General features: G+C 39.1%; 1 protein-coding gene and 1 long non-coding RNA gene across 2 annotated transcripts; both read left to right on the top strand.

Annotated features, from left to right (window-relative positions):
• The first annotated feature begins 393 nt into the window (after positions 1-393).
• Positions 394-20,593, top strand: LOC129721708 (transmembrane protease serine 9-like). Its single transcript, XM_055674606.1, has 2 exons — positions 394-1,320; positions 19,533-20,593. Exons 1-2 carry the CDS (start codon positions 468-470, stop codon positions 20,333-20,335), a joined length of 1,656 nt encoding a protein of 551 aa, XP_055530581.1. The 5' UTR covers positions 394-467; the 3' UTR covers positions 20,336-20,593.
• Positions 20,594-23,272: 2,679 nt separating this feature from the next.
• LOC129721713 (uncharacterized) lies at positions 23,273-23,830 on the top strand. The gene is made up of 3 exons (XR_008727446.1): positions 23,273-23,469; positions 23,530-23,643; positions 23,708-23,830. It is a non-coding gene; the product is annotated as an uncharacterized LOC129721713 (long non-coding RNA).
• Positions 23,831-24,622: the final 792 nt, after the last annotated feature.

Genomic DNA, 24,622 nt, shown 5'->3' with positions numbered 1-24,622 from the left:
CGTAGAAACAGGAAAATTCGATATATCGAACATTACATAGTAAATTTATTCATTGAGACAATTTATTATTGAAAAACGAAAACAATTTGCGGCGGATAGTTTCTGGTAGAACATAACTCAAAACTTATTGATGCTGATTTACAAAGTGAATCAGATAAAGATTTGCTGCACCATTTAACTGTGGCAGCAAAGCTATATTGTTGACTCATTAGCTAATTATTTGGAATAATTCATGTCCCAATATAGGAACACGTCCCCTACCCCAAAACGAGTTTTAATTTTTACCTAATCTGGAGGCGGGATATTCTTGATAACACATGTACGCGTGTTTGTTCTTATAAAAGAGGGTGAAAGATTAGAATGCCTCTTAGTTTCACAGTAAACGTTCAAGTTTCATCGCGATCGGTACACAGTAGTAACATCTCACTGACGTAGTGTTTCGTTTACTATAACTAATAAAATAAATCATGCAACTTAAAGTGATCGTAATTTCAGTGCTGCTGGCTTCCATTAGCTGTGATCACACAAGTTCACCTGAGTGCGGTATTCCGCGAAACGTTGCCGTCTCCTTGATCCGATATGGACAGAACACCACTCGTGGGGATTGGCCTTGGCACGCGGCCATTTTCCACCGCAATTCGACTTGGATCGAAAACGTCTGCGGTGGAACCATAATCAGTCAAAAATTTATTGTTACGGCAGCACATTGTGTTGCTGGGAATAATAAGCTTTCGCTCCCATTGAAACGTGTACTGGTGCAAGTTGGTTTGTACGATCTGGACGTGTTAAATCCAGCATTTTCCCAGAAGCGCGATGTCAAGCGAATTCTTATGCATGAGGGTTTCTCTGGAATAGAAAACGACATAGCATTAATTGAACCTAGTTTTCCTATCGTCTTCAATAACTATGTTCTGCCGGTATGCATGAATTTAGAGTCGGACATTACTGGAGAACTCGGTACTGTCGTGGGGTGGGGCATAACGGAAAATGATAGAATATCTCCTGTATTGAGAAAGGTAGAAATTCCTGTGGTTAACACATCCACCTGTTTAGAAAGTGACCGAGATCTTTTCGGCCAAAGCCTGTCCAACGGTGTAATCTGCGCTGGATATAATGATAAAGCAACTGTCTGTAATGGAGACAGCGGAGGAGGTATGGTTTTCAAAAGGTGCAATAAATGGTTTTTGGGTGCAATTGTGTCCTTCACACGAAAACGGCCTGACGGATCTAACAAATGTCATACGGCAAGTTATGCAGCGTTCGTGAGGGTTCAGCACTATATATCGTGGATAAGCGACAACACAGGAATGAGTATTAAGCGTAAGAAGTTGTTATTAACTGATTTTGTTTATTCTAGAAAATCTATAACGAACGTCTTAGCAGAGTGATTGAGATCAATCAAAGAAATAGTTATCGGTTTCCGTTATACTCTACTTAATTTTTTGGAAATAAATATTGAAATTCAGTCCGCAAATATATATTTCGACTGTGACGTACAGTCTTCCTCAGTGCTTATGTGGACTGGTAAAGAGCAAAGCGTAAATCCTGTTTTTTTTTTTATATTTGTAGTAGGTAAAAATGAAAATTTAGCACCCTTAATTGGAGTTAGGTAGGGAATTATGCGGTCGATTGTTTACCGTACCATGTCTGGGGTTTTTGGGAAGCAGATTGAATAGCCATGAGGGGTGATTACCTGCGTCTTCATTGAGAAGCGTGCATGAGTGTTGTTTATAAATTTCTAAACTTTCAGCTACGTCTAATTTCAATAAATTATTATCGGGGAGGAGGTGAATGTTATCCGAAGTTAGTGGATGTTCCTCGTTAAAAATATGTTCAGCCACTTTTGATTTGAAATGGTGTGGTGGGGCATTTGTTGAAACTTTACTTGCTTGGTCACTTCTGCGAAATGTTCTTTGAAACGTATCCTTAGGTTACGTTTAGTTTGTCCAATGTAAACCATGTCACAGTGACTGCATGCAATTTTATAAATTCCAGCTTTGTTCAGGGTATCAATAGGGTCTTTTGTAGACCCTAATTTTGTTTTGAGTTGGGTATTTCTACTGGTGTAGACAATAGCCATCCCAAATTTTCTAAATTTTGAACGAAGTGGGCGTGTCAAATTAAAGTCATATTCAACGGCTACTCTTTTCAGATCTTATGTTATTGGGGTGAGTGTTGTAAAAGATTTCCGAATTTGAGCACGCTTCTTTTTATCAACAATGGCTTGAATGATACTTTCATTGTAGCCATTAAGTTTAGCAATTTCGAAAATATATTCCAGTTCCTTTCGCTTGGCTACTTCACTTGGAGGTAAAGTTTCCATGCGGTGGATCATATGATGGAAGGATGCCATTTTATGCTGGAAGGGATGGTTTGAAGTGTTAGGTATTACCCGTTTTGTATTCGTGGTTTTCCAATAAATTTCAAATTCCAAGTCCGTAGACTTTCTGACTACAACGACGTCCAAGAAAGGGAGTCTGTTGTTAAGTTCTTTTTCAATTGTGAAGTTTATATTTTTATGGGTATTATTAAGGGATATGAAAAAAGTTTCAAGATCCGCCCTTTTCAAAATACAAAAAATATCATCCACATACCTCCACCATCGAATCGGTAAGATGTTCCTCTTCTCTAATGTACTTTCTATATTTGCCATGAAGAGCTCACATAGAAAGGGAGAAAGAGGATTCCCCATTGGTGCCCCTTTAGTCTGTTTGTAAAATTTACCCAGAAATGTGAAGTAGTTTTCTGTAATGCAAAGGCGTGAAAGTTTCAACAAACTGTCAACTTTCTTTTTCCAAGTATTATCAAAATATTGGGAAAGAAGCCAGTCCTCTAAAAGGTTTAAGGTTTCATTCACCGGAACGCTAGGAAATAAGGCCGTAACGTCAAATGAAACCATTATCTCCTCAGATTGGATGTTACCCGAGGATCTTAAATTTCCAACGAAATCTCCGGTGCTCTTTACTGATCGACTTGGAAATTTATGGGGCATGGCTTGAAATTCTTTTACCAGCCATTTAGCCAATTTTTCTGTGGGAGCCCCTACCGCTGAGATAATTTCTCATTTCATTTCCAGGTTTGTGAATTTTGGGGAGACCCTTTATTCTTGGAAGAACTGGATTTGAAACACGAAGATTTTGTAACGCATTACCCAAAACGGGTTTGCATTCTTTTATTGTATTTTCTACACGTTTTAGCATATCAGCAAGAGGATTAAGTCGCAGTTGCCAATATGGACCTTTATCAATTTTTTGGGTTATTTGTTCATCATAGTCAGACTTGTCCATGATGACGGTTTTGTTCCCCTTGTCTGCTTTTAAATAGAAAACAGGTTTTTTACGTAATTCCTCAACTGTCTTTAAATCAGACGAATTCTCATGACGTGGCAGTGTCTTAGTAATTTTTGAAAAAAATTGGCGTACTTCACCAGTTTGTTCTGTGGAAAGTTTACAACTGTCCATCCCAGCTTCTATATCGATGATCGATTGTTCAATATTGGGTCGTGAAGGAATTGCGAAATTTAGGCCCATATTTGGAAGATTTTGCTGGGGTTGTGAAAACTCGTACGAAAACCTATTGACCACAAAGTCGTCAATGAGGTGTACTTTGGCTGTCTTTCTACTACTGTTATTTCATAGAAGCAGTTGATTTAACTTTTTCAATCCCAATTTTCGTTTTCTTTCCCCTTCACACTTTTCGGCTACTTTAACTTTAGTTAGAAAATTTTGAAATTCAAAAGGAAATTCTTTGGCAAGTTTTAAATGAAGTGAATAACATTCCAGAGTTGTGGAGCTAAGTTTACTATAAAGAAACTTGATGCTACTTTTCAAACACTCCCGTTCCATATGTTTCATAATGGAGGGGCTATAGGACTTTTAACTTTTACTCTATGACTCGTGGGAGTGACATGATATTTCAAACAATTTTTAAGAAAGGAAATAGATTTGTGGATACCCGCAATGCTCTTTTTTAACTTCAAAAACCTATTTGGCTCATTTGGCTTGGATGCCATTGTCAAATCTAGAAAATCTATAACGAGCGTCTTAGCGGAGTGATTGAGATCAATCAAAGAAATAGTTATCGGTTTCCGTTATACTCTACTAAATTTTTTGGAAATAAATATTGAAATAATAACTTTGGAAATAAATATTGAAATAATTAATTCGGATAACATTCACCTCCTCCGCCCCGTGATTAATTTATGGAAATTAGACGTAGCTGAAAGTTAAGAAATTTATAAACAACACTCATGCACGCTTCTCAATAAAGACGCAGGTAATCACCCCTCATGGCTATTCATTTCCTACTTTATTTCGATAATTTCCTACCTAGCCCATCTTGTTTATTCATGCTGAATTATGAATTCATTGGATCATATTTTTTTCCAAACTTGTTGATCTATTCAATGGAATTTTTGTTAATTAATATATCAGAAAAAAGTATAAGACATTGTAGTATTTTTCAATTGATTTTTTATATGTTATTTGCGTTCAATTCCAGAAATCGGTCTCATGTGAGATAAGTCATTTTAGATTATTTTTATAGAGTTAATTGGAAGAATCACTTGAGCTGAATTATAAAGCAAGTGCTTTTTTAATGCAGCAAAAAATCTCAGAGGGGTAGTTTGAACTCTTACTGATTCCTTTTATTAGTGTTGGGTAAACATTATTGTTATTAGGAACTCCCGAACGCAACAATGTAAGTAATGTAGCAAGCAACCCATGTAATTCTACACGCAAAACTTTTCCTTATTACTTTGGAAGTAATAGCGCAAAATTACCTTTTAGGTAACAAATCCATTACTAAAATAGCAATAAAATTCTTCCCCAGTCAAGTAACAACACATACTGTCATATATTTAGCACGTGTTATGAGAGTACGACTATCTAATAATGGTCGTTTCAACCACATGCAACGTTTTTTCTGCCGAAAAATGCTCCCTTTCCACCTCAAGTCAAAAAAAATCACACACCGTCGCATAAGTTGCACATGTTACAAGTTTTTTTTAATCTCCAATTCATCCGGTGGGCGTGTATTAGTTCGCTCGTTGTATGCATACGGAGTAGCGAAAAAATATGACAAGAGCTGCCAAGCAACATTTTCCCCGTCATAGAGTATGCAAACGTTGATGATTTCAAAGACTTGAAATGCGCCTTAAAATGACATCACGATCTGTAAACTGCGTCAGAGAAAAAAAAAACATTCGCTTTCTTGCAAGCTATTCACAGCACATAATCATTGGTTCATGGAAACTCATTTGGACCTGTTTGAATATACAAAACTCGTGCCCATCCAGAACAATATTCGCAACTTCGGCAACTCTCAGACAGTATTACATATTTCCATTTCAAGTAAACACTGGGGGACGAAACGAAAGTGTTTCTAATTGGACATTTGAGGTTGACGGTTGAGATTCTGATTATGTGTGGATGGAGGGAGACAAAAATGAACCAGATCGTTGCATCAATACAAATGCAGCGATTGAAGTCTTGCCAACACATGCATTGCGGTGCTTGGCTGTATGTTCTCCTGCAGAAACACATACAAGCGTGTGGCCGTCATAATTTTTATTACTTTCTGTTTGTTATTTTTTGTGTATAATGCGCAGTCATAAGACACAAAAAGTAATAAAAAATTGCCCAAAAGTAATAAAATATTCCCCGTTTGCGTTGGGTGTACGTCAACTCTGCAGTCGTGGCTTTGCGTAAAACCCTTCTGTTGTTACAATGGAAAAGTTCCGATCATAGGACTGGAGAAAATAGTGCCGCTGCACTTACCGCTGATGCTGCTGGTATCCACTGTTACATAGATGCCGTTCATTTGTGGAATGATTGGTTTGAATACATTTTACATGAAAATGAATCTTCATTCATTTCTTTTTGGTTTTGTTAAAATGCTTTACTTCCAAGAGATTTGCAATGTTTTGTTTTCAATCTTGGTTCATATGTTTAAGGATTTCAATATCTGTTTGTTTTTTTTTTTTTTACCGACGCCCGGGTAGGCGACTCCACCCAAGACCCTAACTCACGACCCGTTGATTAGCGGACCGGCGCACACTGTTTCCAAAGCTGCAAAAACGTGATCGAAATTATTTTGACCCAAAAAACTTGATTTTAGAGCCATAGTGTCTTCAGTAAAGTTGTTCCATTAATTATTTTCCATGTTATAGAAGTTACAGTTCTGTGATCAATCCACTTAACAGTAAAAAGCGAATTTTACTTTTTTCATTTTTGCATATATAAATTCATCGTGTTCGGCATTGTAGCACATTTAATAGGAAACAACTTTGTCAAAGACACCATACTTCTACCTGCCTATTTTAATGGACTTATGTGGAGTTTGCTACAGATTGCCACTAAAAATCAGTTGTTTCAACATAACTTTTAGTAGTGATTTTCTACAATATTTTAATGTTCTATAATGTTGTTTCCTATAACAAAGCAAATGGGTACCAGTACCAATACCAGTACGCCAATTTGATCAATTTATCATCAAATTTTACCATATTTTCAAAATCGAGAAGCAAATAGATTAACTTTCAAAAATTTATAGAAATTTGACGGTTAATTGGACAAATGAGAGAAATAAGATGAATATAGGTGCACCTAGCTGTTGAGATGAATAATGGAGCGATTACCCTACTTTAGTGAATTTAAACTCGTTTTTCTCAAAATGTTTGCATGCTAAAATGAATATTTCATCGCGTATGGATTCAAGAGACCTTACTTCAAAAATGTAGAGCTAAAAATTTGAAGAACGGTTTTGTTATTTGAAATTTTAAAAAATTACGTAGTTTTATGATTTCGTACTGAAATAATTTAGAAACTTGAAACTTCATATTTACATACCAGATTTCACATTTAACTTAACCACATCTGTTCAACTGAAGAACCAAAAACGAGACAAAATCTCTTTATTTCAAGCATCGACAACTAGCGGTGGAGAGAACGCATTTTACACTCGAAATTTCATTACGCTTAGGGGAGAACCGTACAAGACGCACCAGTTGGGTAAGATGGCCCATCCTATTAATTCCCCAAAATACTTATACATATGGCTTTATATGACGAAATTCTGCGCTTTTCTCATAAAAACCCAGCTTCTCTACAGTTCTCATATAAAAAAGTGTGCCATAATGGCTAAAATACTCAAAAAACTGTGCTATTTGCTGTGGCTCTGTCCAACATGTAATTATTTATGAATTTTATTTAAGCTTTTATGATTAACTGACTTGTAAATTATACAAAAAACTATGGTTCCCCTAACCTTTACACTTTTGGAGTTTATAATGCTATGAGTAGTTCAAATTATTTCACCAACGTTCGTCAACTTTAACTAAAAACAATCAACATTAAAATTGGGGCAGGACGCACTACGAAGAGCTTGCAGGAGATTGCTTGACAACTTAGAGCGTGTTCCATTATTTTTGATTTTACTTTCGAGACATCAAGCGCTTCTCACTTCGCGTGCTGATTTCTGCTAGTGGCATATTAGCATACTGCTTTGGAGCATACTGACCTTTGTTGTGGTGCGTTTTGGTCACGGGCTTGTTTGGCGGCAATGGTAATTTTTACCAAAAAAGACATTGAAATCGAGTATTTCATTATAAACTTCGTCATATACCATACAATAAATAGATCCTACAACCATACTACACGTTAAATGTCGCTTTGAAATGATTTGAAGCGCTGTAAATCGCGTAAATGCTTAACTGGTGCGTTTTGTACAATCCTCCCCTATATTCCGTTCATTCAACAAAAGGACTGTATGAGCTTTTGCCGCTTTTTCGTTCTCCCCGGTACTGGTATAGCGAGGGTGCCTTTTCATGATAATCGTACAGTACCACCCGCATACGTGCAACGGTTTTTATGTAGATATATTTTTAATAAATTTCATTGTTGCCCAAGTTGAAAACTGACTATCTTGACTAACGACAATCATTTTTTTACATTGTACCTAATGTCGTAAGCAGTGCTGGTACAGCGCGTCTGATATGCATTTCTAGCAATGTTAGGTATAAAAAACGGTACGAAAAAAAATATTGTCGTTGATCGAGAAATTCGGTTTCCAAGTCCAACGAAAATATGCAAGTAAATCAACTAACAGGTTAAAATAGTTTCAACAGTCGTGAGGTGTACGATCCAAGGATATTTGTTAGACAATGTTTGAATGGTTGAAAGATTTTTAGTTTGATTTGTTCTATTGACGTTGATTGTGAATTGTTACTGAATTTCACTTTAAAGATCTCTTGAATGCGGTCCTGTCTCAACTTGATTTTGATAGATTCAACTATTCAAGATCACCTTTTTGCCTGGTCATTAAAGAAAAAAAAAAGTTTTTTGGTGCATGTTCAAACTATTGAAGCGAACTGTTCGAACGATGCACTGTAAAATCAATGTAGGATGGAACAGCAAAAAATGAATGCGAAAGCTTGGGCACCGATTTGCTGTAGAGTTTTGTTCGAATTGCATATCTGTTCTGTGACTTCACGAAAGTTGTCCAATCAAGACATCAGTGTCAAAAAAAGACACGCCTTGGATGAATGAGACCCTAGAAGGACTTGGAAAGTGCTCCAGAAAAATGAGCAATTCCACAAAAAAACGGGCAACCAATTTGATCGACCATTTTTGATTTGGCCGAAACTTTGCATAGACGTTTCTATAGGCAAAAGATGCCATTTTATGATATTGGTTGAACTTTTTGGAGCACGACTCATTTTTGAGAAGCTATTGAAAAACGTTATTTTGGAAAGGTATTGATAATTACAAATATTTTTAGGGCCAAAACGGTTTATTTGTTCTGTGTAACGTCTTCGGCAAAGTTGTAGATAATAATTTTATCTTTCCGAAAAAAATGTACACTCTGAAAATGATTTTAGTTTTGGAAAAATGTTAAAAGAAAAATTAAAAATTAATTATTCAAAAAAGGTTTTTTAACTATGTTTTTGCCTTTCTCCTAGAAATGTATAGCAATCACTGGAAAAACCAAATGCATAAAAGTGGTCCCAATGGTCGAATGTCATATACCACTCTACCCCTTCCGACGAACTGAGTATTTTCTGTATGTATGTGTGTATGTGTGTGTGTGTGTATGTGCAACTTTTTTTTCTCTCTAACTTTTATCAGAGATGGTTGGACCGATTTTCATAAAATTAATTGCAAATTAAAGGTCTAGTTGCGCCATAGGTTGCTATTGAATTTCATTGAAATCGGATTTTTAGTTTAGAGGTTATGTATCAAAATGTAAAAATCACGAAACATCAATATCTCAGAAACCACAAAACCGATTTCAATAAAACTGGTTTCAAATGTTCGGGCTGTCTTCAAAACCCCTAACTCTAATACTTCGTTATGATTGAACGTATGGTTCAAAAGTTATGTAAAGAAAAGTTATCCTAAGGTTGTTTAAACTCACTCATTTTTCTCAGAGATGGCTGAACCAATTTTCACAAAACTAGTGTCAAATGAGAGATCTAGTTGCCCTATAGGATGCTATTGAATTTCATTGTAATCGGATTGTAACTTTGTCCGTTGTTTATAAAAATGTGTAATCACATCATGGATGTAAACATATTGGCTTTCTCCCAACGATCACTGGCTAATTAAAAGGTAAAAAAGTGATCCAAATGGCCGAATGTCATACACTACTCGACTTAGTTTAACAAATCGAGCATTTTCTGCATATATGCATGTATAGGTGTATATGTTTGTTTGTGGGTGTGTAAGTGTGTATGTGCACCTCTTTTCGCACTCACTTTTCTCAGAGATGGTCTGACCGATTCTTTCTATATTGGTGTCAAGGGTCTATTTTCCGCTTGGGTTGCAATTGAATTTCATTGTAATCAAACTTTGAGTTTTGGCGCTGCGTCAGAATGTAAAAATCGCTCTTATATCTCAGAAGCCATTAACATAGTTGAATTCTAATTAATGGGCTTTTAAACCCTTAAACAATGAATTTCATAATGTTTAAACATGTGGTTTGAAAGTTATAGAAAGAAACGCAACCCGCAGACGGTTTATAACTATAGCAACGATCAAAATATGTGGCCTCAACATAATTTAATTTTGATATTGAACTATTTTAATGTTTGCGGCCTTGCTCAGGATTGAAGTTGAAATAAAAAATCATTTCTATCCTTTCACTTTTTGCCTCTCTCCAAGAAAGGTATAGCAATCACTGCAAAAACTAAAGGTATAAAAGTGCTCAAAAGGGCAGATTGTTGTATATCACTCGACTCAGTTCGACGAGTTGAGCATTCTAATTGAGTTCTAATCTGATTTCTAGTTTTGAGGTTACGTATCAAAATGTAAAAATCACGAAACATCAATATCTCAGAAACTACCAAACCGATTTGAACAAAATTGGTTTCAAATGAACGGGCTATTTAAAAACCATCAAATTTTGAATTGTATGAGAATTGAACATATTGTTCAGAAAATACAAAGAGAAACGTGTTCTGGAGACTGTTCAATCTCACTCATGTTTCTCAGAGATGGCTGGACCGATTTTAATAAAATCAGTGTCATATGGAAAGTCTTGTTGCTCCATAAGACCCTAATGATTTTTTTTGCGAACGGATTATTACTTTGCCTGTTATGTTTAAAAATGTGAAATTCAGATATGAAAAGAAACATATTCCGAAGACTACTTGGACTCACTCACTTTTCTCAGAGATGGTTGAACCGATTTCCACAGAATTAGTATCAAATGAAAGGCGTAGCTGCCTCATAACACCCTATTTAATTTTGCTGTAATCGGACTGTAACTTCGTCTGTAATATATCGTAATGTGAAAATCACGAAACTTCATTATCTTAGAAACTACACAACCGATTTCAACAATATTGATATCAGATGAACGGGCTAGTTAAGGGTTAACTGATGAATCATGATTGAACACGTGGTTTCAAAGTTTGGCTGCCCTATAGGTTCCCATTCCATTTGATTGTAATCAAACTTAAGCAACCGTTATGTATTAATTGTTAAAACAACGAAATACTATTATCTCAAGTATTACACGACTTATTTGAACATTACTAGTGTCATACAAACGAGTCATCTCTTAAACTTACAAATAACAAACTTCATAACAATTTGATATGCTGTTCAAAAGTTTTGGTAAGAAAAGAAATTCAAAGACTTTTCAACACAATACGTGCTTTGATCAATATATATGGCCTCAACGTGATTTAAATGTGGTATCGTACTATTTGAGCGTTCCCGGTATCGCTCGTGATTAAATTGTTCGAAATTAAGGGTAATTTCTTTTATTTCACTATTTCTTAAGCACTAACATTACGTCAAATTTCATATTTGATACTTCAATTACAACATCAATATATTAGAATACAAAGAGTGAATATAAATACATACCTATGTTGGATTTAAGCATTCATGTAAATCTATTTTTACAAACAATAAGTTTGAATGAGAAAGGCTGAGTCTGACCGCTAGGTGGATTAATTAAGGGTTTTTTTAAATAAAATATACAAAAGATTACCTAAACAATGCAATCGGTCCGATAATATAGAACTCAGGGAAAAAAGTTACGATTTTTTGAAAAAAAATTTGTTTCTTAAATTTTTTTTCGAAGGACGTTTTTGCCCTTCTCCTAGAAAGGTATAGCAATCACTTGCAAAACCGAAAGTATAAAAGTGCTCCAAAGGGCCGAATGGCATATATCACTCGACTCAGCTCGACGAGCTGATAATTTTCTGTATGTGTGTGTGTGTGTGTGTGTGTGTGTGTGTGTGTGTGTGTGTATGTGTGTGTGTATGTGTGTGTATGTGCAGATTTTTATTCTCACTCACTTTTCTCAGAGATGGATGGACCGATTTTCATGAAATTAATTGCAAATGGAAGGTCTCGTTGTCCCATAAGACCCTATTATATTTCATTGTAATCGGATTTTTAGTTTAGAGGTTATGTATTATAATGTAAAAATCATGAAACATCATAATCTCGAAAACGACATAACCGATTTAAACAAAATTGATTACAAATGAACGGGCTACCTGAAATACCCTTAACTTTTGAATTTCATAAAGATTGAACTTGTGGTTCAAAAGTAATGACAAGAAACATGTTTTGAAGACTACTTAATCTCACTCATGTTTCTCAGAGATGGCTGAACCGATTTCCACAAAATCAGTGTCATATGAAAGGTCTAGTTACCACATAAGACCCTATTGATTTTTTTGCAATCAGACTATTACTTTGCATGTTATGTTTAAAAATGTGAAATCCAGCTATGAAAAGGAACATATTCCGAAGACTACTTGAACTCACTCACTTTTCTCAGAGATGGCTGACCCGATTTCCACAAAATTAGTGTCAACTAATAAGTCTAGCTGCCTCGTAACACCCTGTTGAATTTTACTGTAATCGGACTGTAACTTCGTATGTAAAGTACCAAAATGTGAAAATCACGAAACTTCATTATCTCAGAAACTACACAACAGATTTGATCAATATTATTATCAGATGAGCGGGCTTGTTAAGGGTTAACTGTTGAATTATGATTGAACACGTGGTTTCAAAGTTTGGCTGCCCTATATGTTCCCATTTCATTTGATTATAATCGAACTTAAGCAACTGTTATGTATTTAATTGTTAATAAAACAACGAAAGTCTATTATCTCAAAGATCACATGACTTATTTGAACATAACTAGTGTCATACGAACGAGTCATCTCTCAAACTTACAAATAACAAACTTCATAACAATTTGATATGTGGCTCAAAAGTTTTGGAAAGAAAAGAAATTCAAAGGCTATTTAAAACTATACCTGCTTCGATTGATATATGTGGTCTTAACATAATTTAAATGGGGTTTTGTACTATATGAACGTTCCAAATTCTTTGATTCATTGCGATGTGTTTAAAGTCTGCAAATGAACGACGAATCAGCCATAGGATATGATCAAAATCAAAAGACAAATCGTTTGAAATGATTGGTTTTATCGAAATGACAACATTCTCGACTTTTGGCTTCTGTACATCGCATTAGTGCTGAATATATTCATATTGGGTGGTATTCGGTAATTTTCAGCAAATTTTCTGGCATCAATCTGACACCGGAATTTTCCAAAAATTAAAGTGGTCGTCTTGAAATTCAAAATGGTGTCAAAGGTCAATGTTTGGTTTCTATGCATCATCTCGATTGCGGTAACATCCATGTTGAGTATTATTTGGACATTTTCGACTCTTTCCTATAAGTTGCCATATAGCGATTCAAAATATGGTCAATTGTTAGCTCATTCTGGTTCCAGAGATACTCATATTGGATGGTATTTGGTTATTTTGGGCTGTTTTTCTCACACCGGAAGTCGCCATCCTGGATTTCAAAATGGTATTTAAGATAATTTCTGGCCTCTGAGCGTCATTCTGGTTGAAGAAACACCCATATTGGGTGTAATTCGATCATTTTCCGCTGTTTCCCAGGAACCGGATGTCGCCAACCTAGAATCCAAAATGGGGTCTGTGGTCGATTTCAGCTGCTGTGTATGTTAGACGAAAATCGGCCATTTGTCGCTGTTTTCCAGAAACCACAAGTTTCCATCCTACAATTCATAATGGTGTCTGAAGTCGATTTGTGGCTCCAGTGCATCATTACGATTCCGAAAATACCTATATTGGGTGGTATTTGGTCGTTTGCCGCTGTTTTTCCGAAACCGGAAGTCGGCATCTTAGATTTCAATATAGTAAATGGTCGAATTTAGCTCCTGTGTATCTTTCTTTATCCGGATATCATTATATTGGATGGAAATCGTCCATTTTTAGCTGTTTTCCAGAAACCGGAAGTTGCCATCTTATAATCCAAAATGTTACCTGAGGCCGATTATGGAACAAATTTGTTACCACTGGAAACATTCACCTGCCAAATATGGTTCCATTTAATTGATTAGTTCGCGAGATGTGCAAAAATTTGTGCAGAAACATGTGCTTTCATAAGAGGGAGGGGCGTCGAACCATTATGGACATATTTATTACCCTTTAAAATATCCACATGCCAAATTCGGTTTCATTTGCTTGGTTTGAGTTGTGCAGAAATGTATGTTTCATTTGTATTGGACCCTCCTTTCCAGAAGAGGGAGGGGTCTCAAACTATCATAGGAACCTTTATCGGGACCAAAAAGTTTTCGAGCCTATATGGATCAAACAGACAGACAGTCCGGACTTCATTTTTATATGTATAGATTACAACATCAATATGTTAAAACCTGCAGAGTGAATAAACATTTATTGGATTGAAGCGTTCATGTAAATCTATTTAAACAAATAAAAGTTTGAATGAGAAAGGCTGGGTCTGACCGCTAAGTGGATCAATTTAGGTTTTTTTTGAAAGGACAAAATCGATATCTACAACTTTGCCAAAGACACGATGCCAATCATTCAAACCGTTTTGGCTGTAGAAATATTTTTTATTTCCAATAGAGCACTCTATGGGGAAATAAAAATATGTTTACTGTCAAAACGGCTTGTTTGACTTTTCTCCTGATTTCTCCATGATCGAACCGATTGCATTGTTAGGTAATTTTTTGCAGTATTTCCTAAAAAAATTAAATTTTTGATAAATGAACTTCTTTAGATAATTATCTTTAATCTTTCTTTTAACTTCTTTCAAAAATTAAATAATTTTTTTTACAGAGTGTACATTTTTTCGGAAAGATAAAATTATTATTTACAACTTTGCCGAAGACGTCACACCGATCAAACAAACCGTTTTGGCCCTAAAAATTGCATTTTTCAATAGCTTCTCAAAAATGAGTCGTGTTCCAAAAAATTCAACCAAAAGCACAAAATGGCATCGTTTGCCTATAGAAACGTCCATGCAAATCAAAAAATCCAATTCAAATCAAAAATGACGAAAAGGGACATTTTTTGTGGAACTGCTCAAATCTTCTTCTAAACATATAAAATGCAGTCCAGTCTGTCTGTCTGTCTGATACATATAGGCTCTAAAACTTACGCGCCGATCGGCGTAAAATTTTGTATATAGGGGCTTTCGGGGCCAAGAAATGACCCTTCTCTTGCGCTGGAGTGCTACCTCCGCCATCTTGGTGACGGAGAGGATAGCATCCAGCGTGGACCTGCCCTTCCGGAAACTGAACTGGTTACTTGCCAGACCGTTTACATCCTCCGTGTATCTCATCAGTCTGTTAAGGATAATCCTCTCAAGCACCTTGCCCGCAGTGTCCAACAGGCAGATAGGCCTGTATGCCGATTGGTCTCCTGGCGGTTTCCCAGCTTTTGTCAGTAAGACCAAACTCAGTAACTTCTACCTCTCCGGGAAGAGACACTCATCCAGGACCTCTGCATGACTGTCCGAAACAACCCGGGGCCATTTTTATCGCCAACTTGATTGCCAGGTTAAAGATTCCATCCAGTCCCTATGCCTTGCTCACCTTTAAGGAGTTGTCGATCACGATGAGTTCCTCATTCGTAACCCAAACCTCCTTGGGAGCTGCGTACCCGCAAGGTTACAGAGTCCGCTTTGTCAAGCGGATGGTCGTGGGTTCGAATCTTAGTAGAACCAGGCCATCCGATGTCAAAAAGGACTTAAGCATGGGTTTATTCTCAGGATCCCCACCAGTTACCCTTCCTTTACGCCGAAATCTACAACTACCTTTGCGTGACTTCCTCTTAACAAAATATAAGTGCCTCTTATCAATGAAACTAGCCAGAAGAACGCACGACGAAACTTCTTCAGGGAATTATAATTGGTGATATTTGGCAAGAGGAACGAGTATCGGTATAATAGAACAGTGAGTGTGTAAAGAAGAGTAGCACATTACACACAAGCACTGAAGAACAATAATAATAAGCGTGCCACATCTCAATAGAGGTATTGCTATTAACAGAAGTGCGGGATACAGCAGACACCCGGGCATATCTCACAATAGATCTACGACTCTGGTCGCAGTGAGGAAGCCCATACAGGAAAAAAAACCCAAACCTCTCCCTCGATCTAGAAATGAATACAAAGAAAAACAAGAACTGAATTATATACTTCATTGCATACATTACAACATCCGGAAAAAATACTAACGTGTTCGGACAGGTTCAGCAATGCTGCGCAGTGCTGCCGTCTGCTGGTTATTCTGTCTACTGTGGAACGCTGCTATGCTGCTACTCAAAAAAAAAAAATTAATTCCTGCTCTGTCGGCTACGGGTTGAGCGAGGTTCCAGTAGTGGTTAACCGTCCTCTCGCTGCCATAATCACTTATACAATGCAGACTAAATTTTTGCATGTCAGCTTTTATATGCATCAGACTACTGAGAGTTAAAATTTCGGTTGGTGTGTCTTTGTGGACTAGACCGAGTAAAACAACAACAACAACAACAACAACAAATTGGTGTAAAACTCATATCTTTTGTATTGTTTAGTGTCTGCTATGGTGATTGGTCAGAACAAGCGCTTAACTCAACAAGGTTTTACATTTTTCAGTAGTAAAATAGTTGGCATTTCAAAGTCATCCACATTTTGGTATCGGATGTTTCGTACATTCCTCGACATGAGCGCATTCATCTATGTGACCCTTCATTCGTAGCAGTCCATCTTGTGCTAGGAACGGACTAAGCTTGTACAGCGCACTACGCTTTGGTAAAGCGTTCCTCCACTGTATCGGCTTCGGTTGCAGCAGCAGAGCTTCTGCTTCGGGAACTCAGTATCTTACACCGATTTTAAGATGAATGACTCCGCGTTCTTCAATTCTTCTTGCGTTAGGGGTCCAGTAACCATGGGCTTCTTCGACCGCTTCCGGCGAAAATTTAACGGAAATCCCATCCTTCCTTCGGTCCCCACAGGAATTCGGGGCCACGGAACCAGCAGTTGGTATGAGAAAGATCCGGCAACTTCTGCCATTTCGTCACATCGTCAGCGACGTTCAGTGTCGTCGGGACCCAGTTCCACTCCGTTGTCTCCGCCAACTCAAGCATCTCGCTGATCCGCAGTGCTACAGACTGGTTGTATTTCCGGTGGTCAGAATTCAACCAACAGAGAACGTTGCGAGAGTCTATCCAGAAAACTCTTCGCGTAGGCCTCAGCTTGTCAGTCTTTAAGACGTCGTTCGCTAAGCGAGCTCTGATATCTGCGGCCTGTAGTTGTAGTCTGGGGTTCGACACGAACCGTAACGGGGTTGCAGCAAAACCTTTCTTCGACGCATCTACGAATACATGCAGCTAAATGACATTCCGCTCTCCTGTGCTAGTTTTCATCCGGTAACATCCTGGTACGCTGACCGTCTCCACTTGTGGTAGGACACGTAACCATGTCTGCCATTTCTCTAGCTGCTCACTCCGGATACACTCGTCCCAGCCTACACCACTGTGCCAAATTTTCTGCAGAAGTATCTTCAGAAACATGAGGAAGTGGGCCAGTAATCCCAGCGTGCTAAGAATCTGCCTTTTCGTCAAGACGATTTCACTTCGTAGCAGTTCACCGTTGATTCTCGGAGATAACTTGAAAGGTGAACGTATCGGTCGCTGTACATCACCATAAGCCCAGAACTTTCTCCGTCACCATCTCACTCGACAGGTTCAAACTCTTCTCACCAGGACTCGCTTCCAACTCCTGTAGATTATTGCCCACGGAAACATTGCGCATTGTAGTTCTTCACATACTACTGGGTGAACACCTCGCTCCGAAGGTCATTACTTTTGTAGCGTAAACGTTTGGGCTGCGGTCTTGCTCACCGCTTCGCCATAGGAACACTTGAACACTGTTGATCGCGCCGGTTCATCAAAATCTGGAGAAACATTTCTCGAATGTCGTCCGTGATGGCAATGCAAAACCCTCGGAATCGCTGTAGTACAGATAGCAAGGAAGTGACTTGACCCGGCCCCGTTAGCAGAAACGAATTCAGGCAGACTTCCAAGACTTTGGTTTGTTAGAGTTGACCACCGGAAAGATTGGGAGATACCGAATCGAATTTCTCGGCTAAATGGCTTGCCGTCAGCTTTTCGATGTAACCTGCTCGTTCGTAGTCCCGAATCTTCTCCTTCACCGCCTCAGTCATCACCGGATCCCGCAGCATACGCTTCTCCAAACAGATTAGTCGCGTCTTACATCGTCAAATCGCTAGAGCAGACCGGTTTCCATCCGTTTTCCTCTCACCTGCAAAAATGATTCTAGTAGCTGTTCCGCTTGCTCATCGTACTTAGATAACAATGGTTTGACTCGTTACTCCGGTACTGTCCAGAGACATGTACGCCATCATTATGTTATGGAGATCTACGTCGCTTCGCTTATAGCATGGGCACACGTGAAGGCTGTGCAGCGCTGTGAAATTCGTCGCTGGATGAGATGTCTTCGAGCATGGTCCGAACACTATCCACCTTAGACGAGTTCTTGTGGCGATCCTCTTTTCCTTCTTCTCTGCTGTCCAACGCGTGACCCAAGTTGTCCATCCCGATAAGTATTCGTGGCTGAACATTTCGATAGGAATCCACTGGCACATTTTCCCAGTACCGATAGTCTGATGCTAGCTCCTCCATTCTCAATGTCTGCTGTGGTAGAGAAAGACTCTCCACTGTGTTAACTATCGACATCCGGTACATCTGCGCATCGCGCGTTACGGAAATCTCCAGCGCTAGCATCATGGATTCCATCTCCTGACGTTGATGATCTCCCATCCAGCTGAGACACAAGGGAAACGACTCTTCATCAAGATTTAATTCGTCCAGCAAACTGTGTTCCATCAACGTCGCCGACGAGCCGTCGGCCAAGAATGCAAGAATGCGAACGAACTTGCCTCGTCCATGGAGGATAACTGGAACGTATCGGAAAAGAACCTAGTTGGCGTAGCTGACGTGAGTGTTGCACTGTTCGGCAGGTGTTTCTGCAGCGTTCCTGCGATCCAAGTTTGGGGAGCTTCCCGGTCGCTGGTATCTGGAATCATAATGTAGCAGTAGTTCGTGATGCAGCTGCTTCATCTTGCACCGATATCTAATCCTTGGAATTTCCTACGGGATTCCATACTGCCACACCCTCCTTGGCAAATCACACATTGCTTCGACGCATTTTTGGGAAACCCTTTAGACGTCGACGACTCTGTCGCTACCTAATTGGAGCCGGATTGCAGGTGAACGTGAACTTCCTCCTTCCGTACGCGTGTCTCAGATTTGTCAGCATACGCGCTGTCCGTTGACGGAATCAAGCTGCTTCCACGAGCGCCTTAAGCCATTTGCTGAAGTTCTCCAAATTCACCGCTATCAATGTTTGACGGTATTTGGCCCAATCCAGCTTTACAGTAGAAGGCAGCCTCTCGACGAGTTTCTGAAGTAATGCCACAATGTATAAATGTTCATTGTTCGGCCAAATTACATCATTACTTTGGAATCCACTATTCGAACACATTTCAAAAGCTACCCAAGAGCCCAATTGCAGAGTATTGATCGAACATATTTGTAATTCCATGTACGATGCCTAAGAATCACGAAAAGTCACGAATCGACTCAATGTTAAAAATTCGCATAAACCTACTAAAATAAATTGCACATTGACTGATATCATATTTTTGGTTCTTCTAGCTTTTGTATGTAAAGACCCAGGGAACTCACTACAGTGCGGCAAACGGAAAATCGAGACTGACAACGTGATCACGGATGAACGGGAAACGTTTCATGGAGAATGGCCGTGGAACGCAGCCATCTATCTTCGGAAGGGGAGCTCGCACATTTACTTATGCGGCGGAACCATTATTCACCGACGGTATATTCTGACCACAGAAAATTGCATCCAAGATCGGACCAATAGCATGAACTATGCACCGAATAAATTGTTTGTTCGTGTAGGGATTCACAATCTGGACACGCTAAATTCGGATACCATGCAACAGTATGATGTCGACAAGTATTATGTTCGAACACTTAAAATAGCGTTGCTTGCACTTCAAACTAATATTAGTTATACCAACTACGTTCAGCCAGCATGCTTGTATACTAAAAAGGTCATTACGGGAGATCTGGGTACTGTTGTTGGATGGGGATCGACACAGGGTATTGATTTATCTTCGGAATTGAGAAAGACAACCATCTCAGTGATCAATGTGAATGACTGCTCGCGAAGTCGTCGAATAAGACGTCGAACAAAATACAATGATGCTCTGGACGCGGAAAAATTCTGCGGTGGATTTATTTACGGTTCTATTATCTGCTCCGGTTTCGGTGGAGGAGGGGTGTTCTTTAGAAGTGGTGACAGATGGTTTTTAGGAGGCATCGTACCAGTCGCAGTAGATTTACATGTAAATTGTGTTACGAAGGGCAATCGTTGGATTATGAACGTTTATCATTTCCTGCCGTGGATCGCGGAAAAGACACGCGTTAGTTTTTAGGGTGAGTTCACTGTCGTATTGCGAAAATAGTTCAGTAGTAGAACCAGACGAAGCAAATATCAATTCTCAATAACTCTGCAGACGCGGGTAATAAAAATGTAATGCTCTGTGAGCAAGACCTAGTCCAAACAGGATTGTATATACTAAGGAAAAAGTAGTGTGATTTATTCATAAAAAAGAGTTAGCTCTCATCTAATTATAACTACGAGTTACATCAAGTTCCCCTCTACGGTAAGAAGAAAATTACTGCTTAAAGTGTCCCATGGAAAAAGCTTTGCGAGATTTTCGATTATTTGTAGATCAATGTAAGATAGGAAAAAATGCTGTGTAACTTCTCTATAAATGCTACAATAAATATTCATAATCATTATTGTTGCTTTTTTATTGTTATGAAATGTTTCAAGAAATAATGGAATAATCTAGCAAAATTGGTTCACCCCCATGCTTCATCACTCTATGCCAGTGAATTTGTTTTTCAATTTTCTAAAACCAAACTGTCTACTCGAGCTTGCTTAGCTCACTCTCAGTCGCGAAAGACACTTGACAGCCCCCCCCCCCCCCCCCCCGAAAAGTTCGGCAAATTACTCGCCAATCGTTCGGTTCTGCTCAGCGGGGCTGTCGGCTCAGTTTAGAAGTCATTCTGTCTAATGAAATAAATTATACGGATGGTTGAGGACCGCCCGGAGACGCTTATTACACATCGAGGGATGATAGAGAAGAAGAAGAAGAACAAAAAGAAACATATTGAGACAACTGTTTCATGGGTTGCTGCGAGTAAGTGGCGGGATACCTCGCACCGGCTGCTGAGAGTGGGAATTATTCACTCATTCCGACACGAACCGAGGCGTTACTGAATATCAATCGAAAATGAAACTTTTGGACCCGGCTTTGCTCTGTCACATCGGCCCAGTTCCGCTTCTGCCCCCATCGCCAACCTTGCGAAGATCCTGTTCCGGTGGGTTTCCGGCAAAACGGTAGATGGACTCGCCGAAATGAGGTCGATTTCTCGCTGGGGGTGGGAATCTTAATTTGAGGGAAGTTGAGTGAGGAACTTTGAATTGATTACCTCCTGGGCCACAATGGGACGGAAAATGACGCTAGAAAATGGGAATGGAATTGATTTCCTATGTGATGAATTTTATTTTCCTGATGAGTGTTTTTTCTACAGTTCGGCCAAAGTTTGCTTTATTCAGCAGCGATTTAATGAATATAAATTAGGCGTAAATTCGGGCCGGGTGTTTATATGAGGGAATACTGTATTGACGATTCTAAAATTTATATTTGTTTCATTTTGACAGAAAACAAAATTCAAACATCCATATTTTTTCCAGTGAAATCTCCCACTCGGAGCCCGAGCAATCGCACCCAGTCCAATTACAGGTGCAATTGCCGTTGCCCGGATTATTATTCCCTTTCGCTCACCTTCACGAACATTCGGGCAGGCAGAATCAAAGGCCACTTTGATGCGCGTTCCGGCTACCATCGATGGTGAGAATCATGCCAGCGAGGACCGCGCTACAACGTATAATGATACAATTTTTGTACGCTTGCTGGCCGATGGAAATCCGGCTGACTGGAGCGCGATTGATGAAAAGTCGGATGCGGAAAAAAGGTCAGTCTGGCGGAAAACCCATCAGCCGGCAGCGAGAATCCTTCGACCATTAACCCCTTCGCTCGCGCCCGCTCCGGACCATCGCTTCCTCCTCGCCATTAGAGGCAAAGGGTGCCACCGGGTTTACCGGCTCGTGTGAAAGCCAAAAGTCCAATCCGTCGGCACTGGAACAAACGCTAATGGCTGGTTGTAAATGATGATTTTTTGATGTGTTGAAAGGGCATTCTAATAAAAGTACAAATAATTTTTTTTTTACTTCAGCTTCCGAAAGGTGAGCGCGGTGACAGGGGGCTGACTGCGAGTGAGGGGATGAAAAGTTTCAGTTAGTTTGATGCACAGTTTTCTGCAATGTTCAACGAATGCCTCTTTTTTTGCAACGGGGAGGATATAAACAGGATCCATTAATGGAATATGATTTCATTCAATTTTAGCTGCCTGTTCGCCGATAGAGTCGCCATCTATCGGGCGGCTACCGTTTCGGAAGATCAAAAGTGAATTGGTTGTTTTTTTTTCGTGTTTATCCGTCCGCTTCTGGAGATCCATCACCGCTGCCGGCCGGACAAAAGCATTGACCACATTAGGTAAAGAGCAGCTGCTACGAGGAGCATCAAAAGGGTAATTTTTGCCAACATAACGTAATTACTCCGATTGCTGGACGACCAGAAAGGAATCCCTTTCTTGCCATATGGTTGCTAATCCTAAAGGTCGTGAGTAAAGTTTAGTATGGGCATCAACATAAACATGATGTTCTTCAACATGAAATAAAAACGTTATAATTAAGGCTATATTTTGTATGTTTTTCAACTATGACTAATTTATTTCATATGAGAACTAATTGGTTGAACAAATTATCATCTATTTCAATCATTAAAAACAATCATTTCTGTTCTATTTGAGTAATACACGCGATATAATTAAACCAAATTCATTTATTCAACCGTCTAGAAGCACGTACTAATAGCGAATGAAAATTAGAACAAAGTGTCGGTATCAATACAGGGTCATCTAATGACAAGGGGTGTGCAACTAACGCAACATCCTCCTCACTAATAAAAAAGTTATCTTGAATCTACATGATAATCTTTAAGCTTAGTTGGTAGACGACTTTCTCTTCTTGGTCGTACGATGGAACTTTTAGCTAATGAAGCACGTTTCTCTTTTGAATAAAAACCACGTTGTGTCGCAGAAGGCATATCGGGGAGCGCAGTCGATACTGCATCAATCGCAGCAGATGCTGACTGATTCGACGCATGACAGTCATTCGCGAAAAATGTATCATTCGGAACAGGCGTATCAGAAATAGTTTCTTGCTGAGACGACTTCGTTGAAATACTATAATTTGGAATTGTGGTAGGATCTTTGCAGGGTTTAATGTGGACCAAGCTACGGCGATAACCTGCACCATTTACCTCCACCTGGAAAGAACGTTTACTTAAGCGATTCGACACAGTGCCACGAGACCATTCTTTTGAAATTTCTGGATATAACTGCACATATACTGGCGATCCAACTTGAAGATCAGGTAGATGTTTACTTGAGTTGTAATAGCGAACTTTATTTTTCTTCCGGTTTGCCTCGATAGAATTCGGAACACCTTCGACAACCTTTGGGAATAGATTTTTCGCCGATGTCGGTATACCGCACTTCGTGGATCTCGAAAATAAACGGGCCGCTGGACTGGAACCTATTTTATTGGGTATATTCCGCCAATGCAAAAGAGCATACCAAAAATCTATTCCCGACTCTTCTGACTTTTTCAGTAAACGTTTAGCGATCTTCACGGCTGCCTCCGCTTTCCCGTTAGATTGCTGGTGATGAGGAGATGATGTAGTGTGCTGGAAATCCCATTCGATGGCGAATTCTTCCATCTTTCGGCAAACGAAGTTCGTACCGTTATCTGTTAGTATAATTTGTGGCTTTCCGTGACGGGCGAAGTTCTCCTTGCAGGCGGCTATAACTGATTCAGGTTTCAAATCTTTCAAGATATTAACTTCGAAGTAATCCGAGTAATGGTCAACTGTCACAAGAAATGCTCTCTAAGTTCCTTGGTAATCAGAGAAAAACACATCCATGGAAACAAATTGAAAAGGGTACACTGGAATGCCGTGAGTCATCATAGGCGGATTGGACTGAGATGCAGCAAATTTAGCACATGTTGCACACGACTGGATAGCTTCTTTTATCTGTGCACTCATTCCTGGCCAAAAGACATTCGCTCGAGCCAGCTTCAACGTAGCTTCAATTCCGTTATGACTTGCGTGACAAATATCAATGAGCTTCCTGCGCAAAGGTTGCGGTACCAGGATTCTATCGTTCCGGAAAATAAGTCCGTCTTGGGTGGACAGCTCTTGCGAGTAACGAAAATAAATCTTCACACTATCGGGCACTTGGTCAGCCGTTGTTGGCCAACCATTCAGGATGTATTCGATGATGAGCTGCATCGTCGAGTCTTTTGCTGTTGCTTGCATTATTTCGCTTAAGCGAGTATTCGAAATACTTAGGCAATTGCTAATCTTGACATTTCCCAAATCCTCGATGACCTTGTATATGTTGCTCTTCTTATATGCGTCTACAGTAATATCGTCGTGAAGCGGGGCCCTCGATAGAGCATCGGCAACCACATTTTTTTTGCCAGTCACATATTCCAACGTTAATGTATACCGCTGGAGATTCAA

The sequence above is a fragment of the Wyeomyia smithii genome, chromosome 2, assembly GCF_029784165.1.
Source record: "Wyeomyia smithii strain HCP4-BCI-WySm-NY-G18 chromosome 2, ASM2978416v1, whole genome shotgun sequence".
NCBI classification, from domain to species: Eukaryota; Metazoa; Arthropoda; class Insecta; order Diptera; family Culicidae; genus Wyeomyia; species Wyeomyia smithii.
This window is presented reverse-complemented; position numbering and strand designations above follow the sequence as displayed.